The 13,480-nt window shown below is 37.6% G+C and overlaps 1 protein-coding gene across 5 annotated transcripts in view; it reads left to right on the forward strand.

The window, feature by feature from the left end:
• ENTPD1 (ectonucleoside triphosphate diphosphohydrolase 1) overlaps positions 1-13,480 on the forward strand; it is a 168,446-nt gene that overhangs the window by 136,911 nt on the left and 18,055 nt on the right. For all 5 annotated transcript variants that reach the window (XM_031956158.1, XM_031956155.1, XM_012540543.3 and 2 more), the window contains exons 4-7: positions 6,456-6,606; positions 8,241-8,400; positions 9,281-9,520; positions 12,813-13,073. In XM_031956158.1, coding sequence (XP_031812018.1) covers positions 6,456-6,606; positions 8,241-8,400; positions 9,281-9,520; positions 12,813-13,073 — 812 coding nt within the window. The remainder of the gene's footprint in view (positions 1-6,455; positions 6,607-8,240; positions 8,401-9,280; positions 9,521-12,812; positions 13,074-13,480) is intronic.

Below are 13,480 nucleotides of genomic sequence, written 5' to 3' on the forward strand. Positions count from 1 at the left end.
GATTGCAACTCACAGATGAGTAGCTGATTAACATTAGTGGAAGGAATTTTCACTCTTGTGTCCTCTCCCTTCTGACCCCCACCCCCAAAACTAGTTCCTACACAAAATGTAAACACATAAATAAATACAAGGCAATTTAAGGAAGAAGTAATCACTAACACCTAGGGGGAAATAGGGAAGCCCTCATTGAGGAGGTGGCTCCTCAGTCTTGAAGGATTCTGAGTGGTAAAGATAAGAAGGGAGGACATTCTGCATTTTAAATGCAGAAAAACATGGAGAAAAGTTAGTAGTTCAACTTGGCTGTAAATAGTTTTGAAAGCAGTAATTGGAAATGAGACTGGAAAAGTTGAAATCAGGTTTAAAGCCAGATTTTGAAGGTCCTTAGAAGCAAAGAAATTTCTACTTTTATCTTTGAGTCAACAGGGAGTCACTGGAACAGGGGAGTGGCCTGGTTTGTGTTTTAGGAATATTATTTGGACAGCTGTGTGGAGGGTGGATTGGAGAAGGAAGACACTGCAAGCAGGGAGACCAATCAGGAGGCTATTCTATTATTCTAAACAAGGGGCTATAAAGACCTGTGTTAAGTATAAATGGAACAAAGCATTTGGGCTTGAAAAATGGAGAAATGAAATCACCAGCAGTTGAAAACTTTTTGGCTGTGGAGGATGACAGAAAAGAAAAAAAAAAAAAGACAAGGGATAGAGGCTTCAAGTTACAGAGCTGACCTTGGAGTTGGGAAATTCTGAGGTCAAATCCTATTTCAGACACTTACCAATGGTGTGACTCTGGACAAGATATTAAACCTTTCTCAGATCAATCAAACTGATACCTGTTGAAGACCTCAGCTTAAGAAGGTCCAAGGCCTCCCATTTCATCCAGGGCCATCTCCCATTGTCTTGATCAATATCTTGCCCCTGGACCCAGATGACTCTGAGGCTGGTGACCTTGCACAGTCCTCCCTCACTTAAATCTAATCTACTTGCATCTTATGGCATCAGCACCCTGATGTCTGGTCCTCTTTAACAGTGAAGGACAAATAATAACCTTCCTCATCTGTAAAATGGTGATAATAATGGCACCTAATTCACACTTGTGAGGATCAACTGAGACTGAATATTTTAAAGAAAGCACTTTGCAAACTTTCAAGGTTATATGCATGTAGCTATTTAATTATTATGAATGAGAAGAGGATCTTATTCTTAATAGAAACAAGAAAAGTAGGAGAGAGGGAAGTTTGTTAAGGGAGAAGATTTTAGTCATGGTGAGTGTCAGATGACAGTGGGACATTAGAGTGGAGATATGAAGCATTGAACAATATGGAGGTCTAGAGTTGGACACAGATTTGGATGTTATAGATGTAGACATGATCATTGAACCTTTGGATAAGCTCAGTAAGGGAGAAAGTATAGAAAGAAAAAAGGGCTCAGGATGGAACCTTGTAGGAATACTCAAGAAGAAAGGAGATGGATAATGATTCATCAAAGACTGAAAAAGAAATCAGGTAGGAAGCTAGAAAAAGGAAAAGCAGCCACAAAGCTAAGGGAAAAGAGAGTATCTAGAAGGAAGATGTGGTGAATAGCAGTAATGATAGAATACTTTACAAGTCATTTTATTTGAACCTGATAGGGGTTCAGAATGAATATCCTCATTTTACAGGTGAGGAAACCAGAACTCAAAGAGTTCAGTGACTTACTTGGCCAGTGGTAAATCACTTAGTATCTGAGCTAGGATTTAACCTCAGGCCAGCTCCAACCCCAACATTTTAGTAAATGTATCATGCAGTTGATTCATAGTATATAGAAAGTTCAAGGAGTACGAGAGAGAAAAAAACTTAACAGCTTTAGCAGTTGAGGTCATTTGTTACCTTTAAGAAAAGTTTCAGAACAGTGTTAGAGGAAGAAAGGAGATAAAATCTAGAGTTGTGCAATCTTTCTTTATCATCCCCCCACTATGGCATGGTAGCTTAAAGATTTAGCAGTGGGTCACAGGGCACAAAGGGACCGCCGGGTCAGGGAAAGGGGGTTCATTGCCATTTGGCCTATCTCTTATTGTAGCCCTGTGAGGGAATTAGGACAAACAGAAGTGGAACCTTAAAGGTTGCATGTTTTGGAAAAGGGAGAACAAATCACTGGAAGTAGAGAGAATAACTCCCAGGAACTAAATGGTGCCACGCCCCATTCATCCAGAGCCCCTAATCCAAGTTGGGGAGCAAGAATGGGGTTAGCTTGGTTTAGGAATTTTGGTTCCAATCAGTAGTCAGTTTAATCTACACTCTTTTCCTTCTATATTCTTTACTCCTTTCTTTCTCTTTTCAGGAACTTTTATATAAATCATATAGTCTAATGTTTTCTCTGTAATTAACCACCCCTCCCATCCTCTTGTGACTTGAGTCTGTATCTAGAATTTAATTGCACAATGAACCAAATGCTTATTATGATTATGAAGATCAGAATATAATAAATAGTAAAACTACTGGATTGGAAACTAGAAATCTTAGCTTATTTTCCCTGCTTCAGCTTGGAAACAGAATTCTATCTCAACTCTGTCTCATCTCAACAAGTGATAACATGTAAAAGGAAAAGATTGGAGGCCCAGGGAAAGATTGGAATGGAATTTATAAAACAGTTTCTATGCCAGAATCCTTTGGTTAGAGCCAATTCTTCAGAAACCTAATATGCCTGCTTCCAAAAGGATTTGGACAAGTTGTCCAAAGTCTTTCACTAATATACACATAGAATTGGCCAAAGTCAAATAACTTTTACACTGTTAATTTCAGTAGAATTTTGTTAATGTACTGAATGCAAATCTGAAGAAATTTTGAAAAACAGCATCAGATTTTTTTTTTCCATCCTGGTGTGATAGGACTTTTTGAAACTGACCCAAACTGAACTTTCTAATACATTATTGGTAGAACCGTAGTTTACTGTAAATATTTTAGGGAGGAAGATGACAGTATATAATAAGAGTCACAAAATGGTACTTTTTGCCTCAGTGATTCCATTGCTAAGATTTCATATCATTACAGACTTAGAACTGAATGTGATCTTAAAGGCTACCTAGTCCAATTCTCTCATTGTACAGATGAGGAAACTGAGGTCTAGAAACAAAGTACACCTAGTACAAAGTGGAAGCAAGAAATAGAGCTAAAATTTGAACGTAAGTCATTTGAGTACAGATTCATTGTTCTTCCCACTACTTTGTGGTACTCATCTGTGTACCTAAATATGCCTTATTCCACTTCTAATAACAAAACATGAGAAACAAAACAACAACAACAAAAAAAAAACATGAGAAACTGCCTATATGTTCAATGATTGGCAAATATCTGAAAAAGTTATGCTATGTTGATGTAAATAGATTATTGTAATGATAGAAAAATAAGAAACATGAAACATAATAGGAAATATAGAAAGATCTTTATGAAGAACTACAAAGCAAAGTCAACACTAGAACTGGTTCCACATTAACTATAACTATCTATCTATCTGTCTATCTGTCTGTGTCTATCTGTCTCTGATATTCATCTGCATTCTCTCTGTATATGTATACATGTACACATAAACTATATAAGCTTTATAAATACATACATATATAGCTGGCATGGTGGTGCACGCTGCTAATTGCTAGGGAGACAAATTGATTGGTGGATCTCTTGAGTTAAGGAGTTCTGAGCTTCAGAAGTGCTAAAATAAATTATGGATGTACACTAATACACTAATATGGTAATTCCCCCAAGAGTGCAGGGTCACTATGGTTCCTAAAGCTGGGCTTCCAGGTTGGAAACATGGAACAAGTTAAAGATTCTGTATAAATGAGAACTAGGATGAGTATGAGTAATTGTTTTTTTTCTACCTTAGGCAAAATAGGGAAAGTCAATCTCAAAAAATTTTTATTGAAGTTTTTTTTTTTAAATTTTCAAAACACATGCAAGGATAATTTTTCAACACTGACCCTTGAAAAACCTTTTCTCTTCTTCCTCTTACCCCCTCCACTAAATAGCATGTAATCCAATATATGTTAAACATGGTAAAAATTTGTTAAATCCATCATATTTATACAATTTATACAATTATCTTGCTACACAAGAAAAATCAGATCAAAAAGTTAAAAAGAGAGAGAGAGAGAGAGAGAGAGAGAGAGAGAGAGAGAATAAAAGTCAAGCAAACCACAACAAAAAGATTGAAAACGCTGTATTGTGATCCACCCTCAATTCCCACAGTTCTCTCTGTGGGTGTAGATAGCTCTCTCCATCACAGGTCTATTGGAACTGGCCTGAATCATCTCATTGTTGAAAAGATCCATGTCCATCAGAATTGATCCTTTTATAATCTTGTTGTTGCCGTGTATAATGATCTCCTGGTTCTGCTCATTTCACTCAGCATCAGTTTATGCAAGTCTCTCCACTTACACACTTACATATGCATATCTACATATATCTATTTGTGTATGTGTGTGTGTATGTGCATAAAGGAAAATAGTCAAAGATGGTAGAATTTACAAGCTTGGACTAGACAAAGAGACAAGACATTTCTTGGTTATTATTGCCTATTAATTCATTTACTTCTGCTTTTGTAAATGCTAAGGGTTCTAATATAAGATCTTATGTCTTTATGACATATATCAGTTTATTTTTGCTGATGGTTTATAGCAAATTAAAAAAAAATAATCAAAAAGCAACCCTGTTGATTGAATACTTTCTTGGGATGATGTTGATTGGCTAATATCTTACCAACTGGGAGACTGTTGAGTATTTATAGGATGATTTCTAGAGATTAAAAGTTTGCTGAGTTTTTATAGCCTGGTGTAGGAAAAAGGCACTATAATGAAAGTTTAAAGGTCTAGGTTCCAGTCCTGTTTTTGTAATTGACTCATGGTTGATTCTGAATAATTTCACTTCCCTGGGCCTCTTTTTCTTTTTCTATAAAATGTAGGTTTGGGGCATCATTCCTTTAATTTCACATTTGGCATATGGAGGCACTTAATAAATGTTTATTGATTAATTGATTACTGTATCTCTAATTACTTTAAGTTTACTCCATTCTCCATTCTTTTCTCCATGCTTTCTGAAATGTTTGGGCCAGCATCTTAAAGTCATGGGCCACAGACTAAGGCCTCCTATAGTGCAGTGAGGGCAAGATACCTCAGGCCCACCTAGGCTTATATTTATGAACATGGATTATAATAATATTTTTACATTTATGAGCATTCCATTTCCCACCTGTATGCCTTGGCACATTTCAATGCCTGTAATTTTTCTCCTCATTTACACCTCTTGAAACAATTATTTTCCTTCAAGCTTCAGCTGAAGTGCTATTTCCTTCAGAAGGGGTTTATAGCATATGTGGGACTCCAAAAAGTTGAGATCATGTTCAAGAATTGTCTACAATTTTTAAAAATAAAATATTACAGGTACCTATTGTTTTATATTGTATGAATTTTTCCCTATATTTCTGCCTTTGCCTCTTCTAGAGAGCCACCCTTTATAACAAAGAATGCTTTTAAAAGTATAAAGGAAGAAATAGATAAAACAATCATCAAAAACCAGTCAAAATATTAAAATCTCCCTTAAAATATTCAAACCCTTGGATGCTTCACCTCTGCAAAAGGGTGGAGGGAAAATTAAGAAGAATTCAATTTGATCCAAAGCTGGAGAACAAATGTTTTTGGAGAGGTGTTGTAGTATAGCAAAAAATATTGGTGAATTTAATCAGGAATATTACTGTTCTGTAAGAAATGACCAACAGCATGATTTCAGAGAGGCCCAGAGAGACTTACATGAACTGACAAGTTAAATGAGCAGAACTAGGAGATCATTGTACATGGCAACAACAAGACTATATGATAATCAATTTTGATGGACATGGCTCTCTTCAAAAATGAGAGGATTCAAACCAATTCCAATTGTTCAGTGATGAAGAGAACCATCTACACTCAAAGAGAGGGTTGTGGGAACTAAGTGTGGTTCACAACATAGCATTCTCACTCTTTTTGTTGTGGTTTGCTTGAATTTTATTTTGCTTCTTTTATTTTCCTTGTGTGGCAGGATGATTGTATAAATCATGTATACATATATTGGATTTAATATATATTTCATGTTTAACATATATTGGACTACTTGACATCTATGGAAGGGCGTGAGGGAAGGGGTGAAACTGGAACACAGGGTTTTGCAAGAGCTAATGTTGAAGAATTGTCCACACATATGCTTTGAAAAATAAAAAGCTTTAATTGAAAAAAAAAAAAAAAAAAAAAAAAAAAAAGAACCGGATTCTAGTCCTAACTTTAAAGGGTGGTCATAAGGAGCAAGAGATTTTCAAACAAAACCTAATTTCTGAGAAATCTAGGGGTATAGAGACTACAACCCCAGCATTATCCTCCTAGTATCTCACAATGCAATCTATGAACCTTTTAAATATATTAGAATCCTTCAATTATGGTGTGCTTGATATTTCCAGGTCCTGGAATCTCAGGGTATGCCCACAATGTGGAAGCTGTAGGCTTTTACATAAACCAATGCATGGACAAAGCTAAGCAAGTGATTCCTAAGGAGCAGCACCAACAGACCCCTGTTTATCTTGGAGCCACAGCTGGCATGAGGTTGCTCAGGTATAGTAGCATCTAGGAACCTTTGATATAATTAGGTTTGGGGGTTCAAGATGATGTCCCTATAGCAGTAATTAAGTCTTCCATCTTGTAAAAGTCCCAGGGCAGGAACAAGGATTTCAATCAAGATTTATCGGACAGAATCACTGGCCCTCAAAGTGAGCTCAGAGACTATCTAATCCAGTCTGTACTCAATTGAAAATCTCCTCTATAATATTCTCCAATAAGCAGAACTAGAACTAGCCTTTTCAAATTTCCTCGTAAATAGTGTTCTCTTGTTGTAAAATTCATTTTATGAATATTCTATATTTATTAGATCTGTGAACATGTTGTAATCTTGCCATAGAATGTAAGCTTTTTGAGAACAGGGACTGACTCAATTTGTGTATGTGTCCCTAGTACCTGGCACAGGTGAACGTTGATTGATGTGATAACTAATTTTCCCTCTCAACTAAATTTGACTTAATTACTTCTTGGGATCTTATCACATCATAAATCACAAAATTGTTTTGAAGGTACATTTTGTATGACTTGACTCAGCAGGTTCTGTTTCTCTTGGGCAGCAATTACTCCAAATAACAAATTGATACAACATATGGTTCTGCCAATGAATGATCGTCCAGTTTTTGATGAGAGACTCCTGAGTCAGATCCCCTTTTTCTTTTCTTTTTCTTTTTTTTTTTTTTTTGGACAGCTGTCATTGTTAAAAGTATTTTTAAAATCCAGCTAAAATTTGATCCTCTGAAATTTCCACCCATTGTTCCTAAGTCTGTTCTCAAGAATAAAACCCAAATTTTATCCCTCTTCCATGTGATGACCTTTCAGATTCTGGAAATCAGATATCATGTGCCCCCTAAATCTTCTTTCCAAATTAGCCACCCTTAGTTCTTTTGACCATTCCTCATATAACATGAATTTAAAGATCTTCACCATCCTAGAAGTCACCTTAATCAATAAAATAAACTAACAAACCACTATTTATTAAGCACCTGCTACGTACCAGGCATTATACTAGATTCTGGGAGTACAATTTAAAAAGTGAGACAAGCTTTGCCTTCAAGGGATTTATATTCTATAAAGTTGTTTTGTCCCATGTTCTCAAAAAGGACCAATCATATCAGTAAGGTGATGGCTTGACTTGCAGGTGAAGTGAATTCAAGTAAGGCAGAGCTGTGCTAGAAGCTCCTCCTGAGCTATCTGAGTCCAGCAGCAAGATACAGATCAGGACTATTGGGGAGATATGTATTAAAGGACAAGTCAATACAAAAGAAATACAAAATGAATGGGGATGGGTACTAACAAGCACTTACTGAATGATTGGCAAAGAAAATCAAAATAATATCACTTTTATTTAGCAACAAGTGTTTAATAGATGCTTTTTGACTGCTTGACAATTGAGACAATCAGGAAAGACTTTTCAGAGGTGTCACTTAAAGTGCCAGCACCCTTTTCCAAGGCAGACTGAGGTTGTCCAAGAGTAGGAGTCCCTAGTTAATTATTATGATCTCCTCCCCGATCTAGGAATCTCGTTTCCTGATTTTACTTTGTTCTGGTATTGGTTGTTTGAGGGATGTTGGGATCCCAAGATTGGTAGCTAACACAACTATTGTTTTTTTTTTTTTTTCCTGGGCATTCAGGATGGAGAGCAGTGACCTGGCAGAGAAAGTCCTAAAATTTGTGAAACAGAGCCTCACTTCTTACCCTTTTGATTTCCAAGGGGCCAGGATCATCACTGGCCAGGAAGAAGGTGCCTATGGCTGGATTACCATTAACTACTTGTTAGGCAAATTCAACCAGGTAATATCGATCCTCTAGGATGTGTGGGAGTGGCTGCCTGGACGCCAGCACAGTTTGTGTCCAGGGAAGTATATCTGCCAGTGTCACAAGCAGCTCCAGTTCCACGGCTAAGAATGTGTGATTATATTGGCATCCGTGGCCCCCAGCTGATGCCCGCACACAGTAAATACTAAATAAATGCTCGTTGATAGATAGTTATGTAACTGTGGGTCTGAAATTTCAGAGTGAAACCTTTCTCAAAAACTAGAGCATGAATGGGGAACTGGAGATATTTGCCCATTGCTCTTCAAGTGATTAGTATCACATGTTAGCCTTTACCACAGTGATCTTCTGTTGCCTCCCAGGGGTGTATCAGGGACTTGGGGTACTCAAAGGTGAGGCTGGTAGAAGGTGCTAGTGAACTGCAAAGGCTTCAGGTGGGGGCTTAGCAAAGAGCTCTTTGTCTGGGGATCAGCCTAGCCAGGTTCAAGGGGGGTTATCACCAAGAAAGGATGGAGTTTTTGGAGTTATGGAACCTCTGTAACATCTCTCCAAGACCTTCTACTGAGGCACAGAAAGGTTGCTATCTGTTTCAGTGATGGGAGAACCCCCATTAAAGAAACATGGATCCATGTAACACTGACCTAATAGGAGAATTCTGTGGAATAGAAAATCTCTGGACTTCTGTCCCAAATGTTTCCCTGAATGCCCTCTTTTCTGGCCATTTATTTTAGCATGGATGCCATCCCTCTTCCCAGGCTTTGCCTAGCCTTGCCCCTGGCCCCCTGTTCCTTTTCTATCTGTCCCTGAATCTAGGAAGGGATATGTCACAGGGCATGGTGGTAGGTGCAAAGACATCCACTCCTACCTACAATAACATCATAAGCTTTGTCTCTTTTAGACAAGCAGCTGGCTCAGAATTCTTCCCGGAAGAGATGGGCCCCAGGAAACTTCTGGGGCCTTGGACCTTGGAGGAGCTTCCACGCAAATAACTTTTGTGCCCCAAGATGAGCAGATTGAGTCCCAAGGCAACTCCTTGCATTTCCGCCTCTATGGCAAAAGCTACGATGTGTATACACACAGCTTCCTGTGTTATGGGAAGGATCAAGCTCTCCGGCTAAAACTGGTCAGCAACATTCAGGCAAGTCTAACTGATTCCAGACCCTGCCTCCCCCACATCTGCTAGCATGACCTCACATCCTGTTTTTTCTCCCTCTCACATTATTGTGACTGAAGTGGGGCTCAGCAGTACCCCACCTCTGCTCCCAAAGAAACACTTTTTGGCAGATTATCTGAGGAAATTTGGTGGACCCTAATTCGGACACTTGTTTATTCTGTATTCTCTCCTTTTAAACCTCCCACATTCAACACATTCTTTAGCATATCAAAGCTTTAGCACTAGTAAGGGACCATGGGAATTATTCACTCTATCCTACTCATTTTACAAGTGAGGAAATTAAGACCCAACAATATGAAGTAGGAGGCAGCTTGATGACTTGATGGGTAGAGCCCTGGGCCTAGAGTCGGGAAGACCTAAATTCAACTCTTAAGTTCAAATCTGGTCTTCCTAACTATGTGATCCTGGGCAAGTGACTTAAGCCTATTTTGCCTCACTTTCCTCATCTGTAAAATAAGCTGGAGTAGGAAATGACAAACCACCCCAATGGTTGGTGCATGGAGTTAGATTACCACTGAATGATGAAGTCATTTCCCTGTGGGCACAAAAAGGTAAATGGCCATGCCAGCATTCAAACTGAGGTCTGTCCACTTCAAATCTAGTGTCCCACCTCTCGCAAAATATCTCCAGACAAAAATTTCAAACCCTTAGGTAGGAAGCTAATTTTCAAACCATTATGCAGGAGACTACTTCTTACTCCTATAGGACTATAAGTGAAAATGGCTTGGCAAGAGGAGATAAGAAGAAGGAAGAGTTGGTATGCGTTTTTGTCATCTTTTTTAAAATCTTCATTTCATACATACAGCAGAAAGAAGACTGTTATGAAAAGCCTGTTAATGAGGAATATTTTAGTCAAAGCCACAGTTTGAGCATCCCAGTTAACTTTTAAAATTCCATATCCAAATGCTTTCTGTTTTTAAAGGTGCAACAAGTCAGACCTGCTCAGCTGGCGCCCAATCATCTCTCTCCTTTTCATAACAAAGAAATTCTGGTCCCTGCATCCCTATCCTCAACCTCTCTTTTCTAGACCTTGACCTGGTTCTTTATATTTACCTTTATAGCTATATTTTTTTCTATCAAATGTACTCTGACTCCTCCAAGCTTTAGTAATATAGGATGATCATTTTGGGGTTGTGAAAATGACCTTAAAAACTACTTAGTTCTACAGATCAGGAAGTAAAGGTATTAGGATAACCTCTTTAAGGTAACATAGATAATAAGGAGGCAGTTAGGTGGCTCATTTGATAGCGTACTGAGTTCAAATGTGGTCTCAGACACTTAGGAGCTGTTTAAGTCACTTCATCCTCTTTGTCTCAATTTCCTTATCTATAAAATGAGCTAGAGAAAAAAAAAATGGCAAAGAAAATTCCAAATGAGGTCATGAAGAATCAGGCACAACTAAAATGATTGCAACAACAGCAAAAAGTAGCAGAGTACAGCTGGGTTTTAAACCCAGTTTCAGACTCTAAAAGTCAGATTCTTTCCCTTATACAAGGGGATAAAAGCTTTGGACTTTTAACTGAAACTCTATCATCAACTTTGGCCCTTAAAGTCATTTAGGTAAAGCTTGTATTGGGTCCAAAGTATTACTGGGATCATACTAACCTGGTTGTCTAGATAGCCCAATTATGTATTTAGGATTTATGACAAACTCCAGATCATACAACTTCTTTTTTTTCAATGTATAATAATAATAGCTATTTATTATTTAATATAGCATTTAAAGGTTTACAAAACATTCTTTAAGCTTCAAAAAACCTATGATGTAGCCAGTTGCCACAGATACTAGCCTCACATTACAAAGATCATACAACTTCTAAGAGAAAATATGTCTTCATCTTTGACACTATTCATATGCTTTTTTTGGTACCTCTCTTATGCTCTGATTTTCAAAAATGTTTTATTATTGTTTAAAAAAAAATCAGTTTATCAAAAAAAGTACCATCCCTGTTAGACTTGATGGCTTTTAAGGCTCCTTAAACTCAAATAGAACTCTTTCTTATGACAAAGGAGAATGGTTAAGCAAAACAAACTCACATATTAATAGGGGATAATAGCATATACCTCATTCCACAACTGTAGTAGACCACCACCTCTCTGAAGACAAATATGCCTCAGCATTAACCCTCAAAGTAATTGTTGGTTAATGCATTGATCTGAGTCACTGGTGTCTTTGGGATTTTTTTTTTTTTTTGTTTACATTATTGTAGTTATGGTATATTATTTCCTTGGTTCTGCTTTCTTTGCTCTTCATCAGTTCATATTCTTCCCAAGTTTCTCTAAATTCATTGTTATTATTTAGTCACTCAGTCAGGTCCTATTCTTTTCATGACCCCATGGATCATAGCACACTCATACTGTCCATGGGGTTTTCTTGGCAAAGGTAGAGGGATTTGCTTTAAAGATCAACAGAATTTAAATGACTTGCCCAGCTAGTAAGTGATGAGATAGGATTTGAAATCAGGTCTTCTTGATTCCAGGCCCAGTGCTCTATCTAGTAAGAATTTTTCATAGTCATTATTTAATATAGCACAATAATATTTTGTTACATTCATACACTGTAATTTGTTCAGCCATTCCTATTTGATGGACACCCGCCTTATTTCTAGTTTCTGGTATTGTGCTAGTCCTGTGATTTCACTGGTGTGGATGGAGAAGTCCCAATGAAGAAACTCCTTCTACCAAAGCAAAGCCGTGATTAATTGATTCCATAGTCCCAGCTGCTCATGGCTCTAAGAATTTTTCCTAGGGCTTAAAAATCACCTTGTGTCTTTGAATAGGTCTTCCTAACACTTTGACTAGTTTTCCTATGCTGTGTTTTTATTCTTTCATTTTCTTATTGCCATAGAAAATAAAAAAAGGCTGGAACCGGTTAGCATTCTTACATGTTTATGTTTCATTTTTGTATTCTGGTTATTTGTGTGCATGAAATAGCTCCCCTCTATAAAGTCCTTTAAGGCAGAAACTCTTATCTTTGGATCTCAGAAGCACTACAGTGTTCACATTAATAACCTATTAAGCACTTATGTTTGAATGGATAAATGAATGTATTATATCAGTGAATGTATTATATCAATGAATGAATGTATTATGCCAATTCTGTTTAGTCTGAGTATAAGGAGCAGGGAGGGCATTAATAACAGTCCTAAGTCCTTATCCTACAAAAATAAACCTCACTTGTGTTGTGAGATCATGTTCTGGCTTTTTCCCTTCCCATGGCCTTGTAGGTCATGGATTTCCGTATTTTCTCATGTAGGATGCAAAGGATGGACTCCTAAGGGATCCATGCTTCCACCCTGGTTATGAAAAGGATGTGAACATAAGTGAGTTCTTCAACACACCCTGCATCACAAAGGATGAGGAATCATTTCCATTTCAGAAACTTCAAATACATGGTACTGGAAACTATAATGTGTGTCTAGAGAGCATTCACAAGATCTTCAACACCACCTACTGTCCTTACTCAAGGTGTTCTTTCAATGGGGTTTTCCTGCCATCCTTACAAGGAAATTTTGGGGTAAGTAGTAGAAATGATTTGCCATTCCAGATCTCGGTTTTTAAGGAGGTGGAAATGAATGCCATGACCAAATGCTTTTTTCTAAGGGGAGATAACTGGGCGATCACAGACTTTGAAAGTCCCAAGACTTTCTTTCAGTTCAACAATGGGCAGATTTGATCATGGTCTGGGTTAAGGCTGATTTCCTAATATAATTAGTAACTCTCATTTCAGAGATTTGTAGCCCTTTAGACTAAAAGTCTCTTCCTTATCAAAGATAAGCAGTTGATTGACATACAAACTTGGTGATAGCTATGTTTACTGATCATTCTTAGTGGTAGTAATGGGAAGCCAGGACTGGCTGCTGCAGTAGTTTTGATGGGATAACATCAAGGGATCAAGAAAGCAGCAACCCTTGAGTTCACACT

Source organism: Sarcophilus harrisii, chromosome 2 (assembly GCF_902635505.1).
Source record: "Sarcophilus harrisii chromosome 2, mSarHar1.11, whole genome shotgun sequence".
Lineage (NCBI taxonomy): Eukaryota > Metazoa > Chordata > Mammalia > Dasyuromorphia > Dasyuridae > Sarcophilus > Sarcophilus harrisii.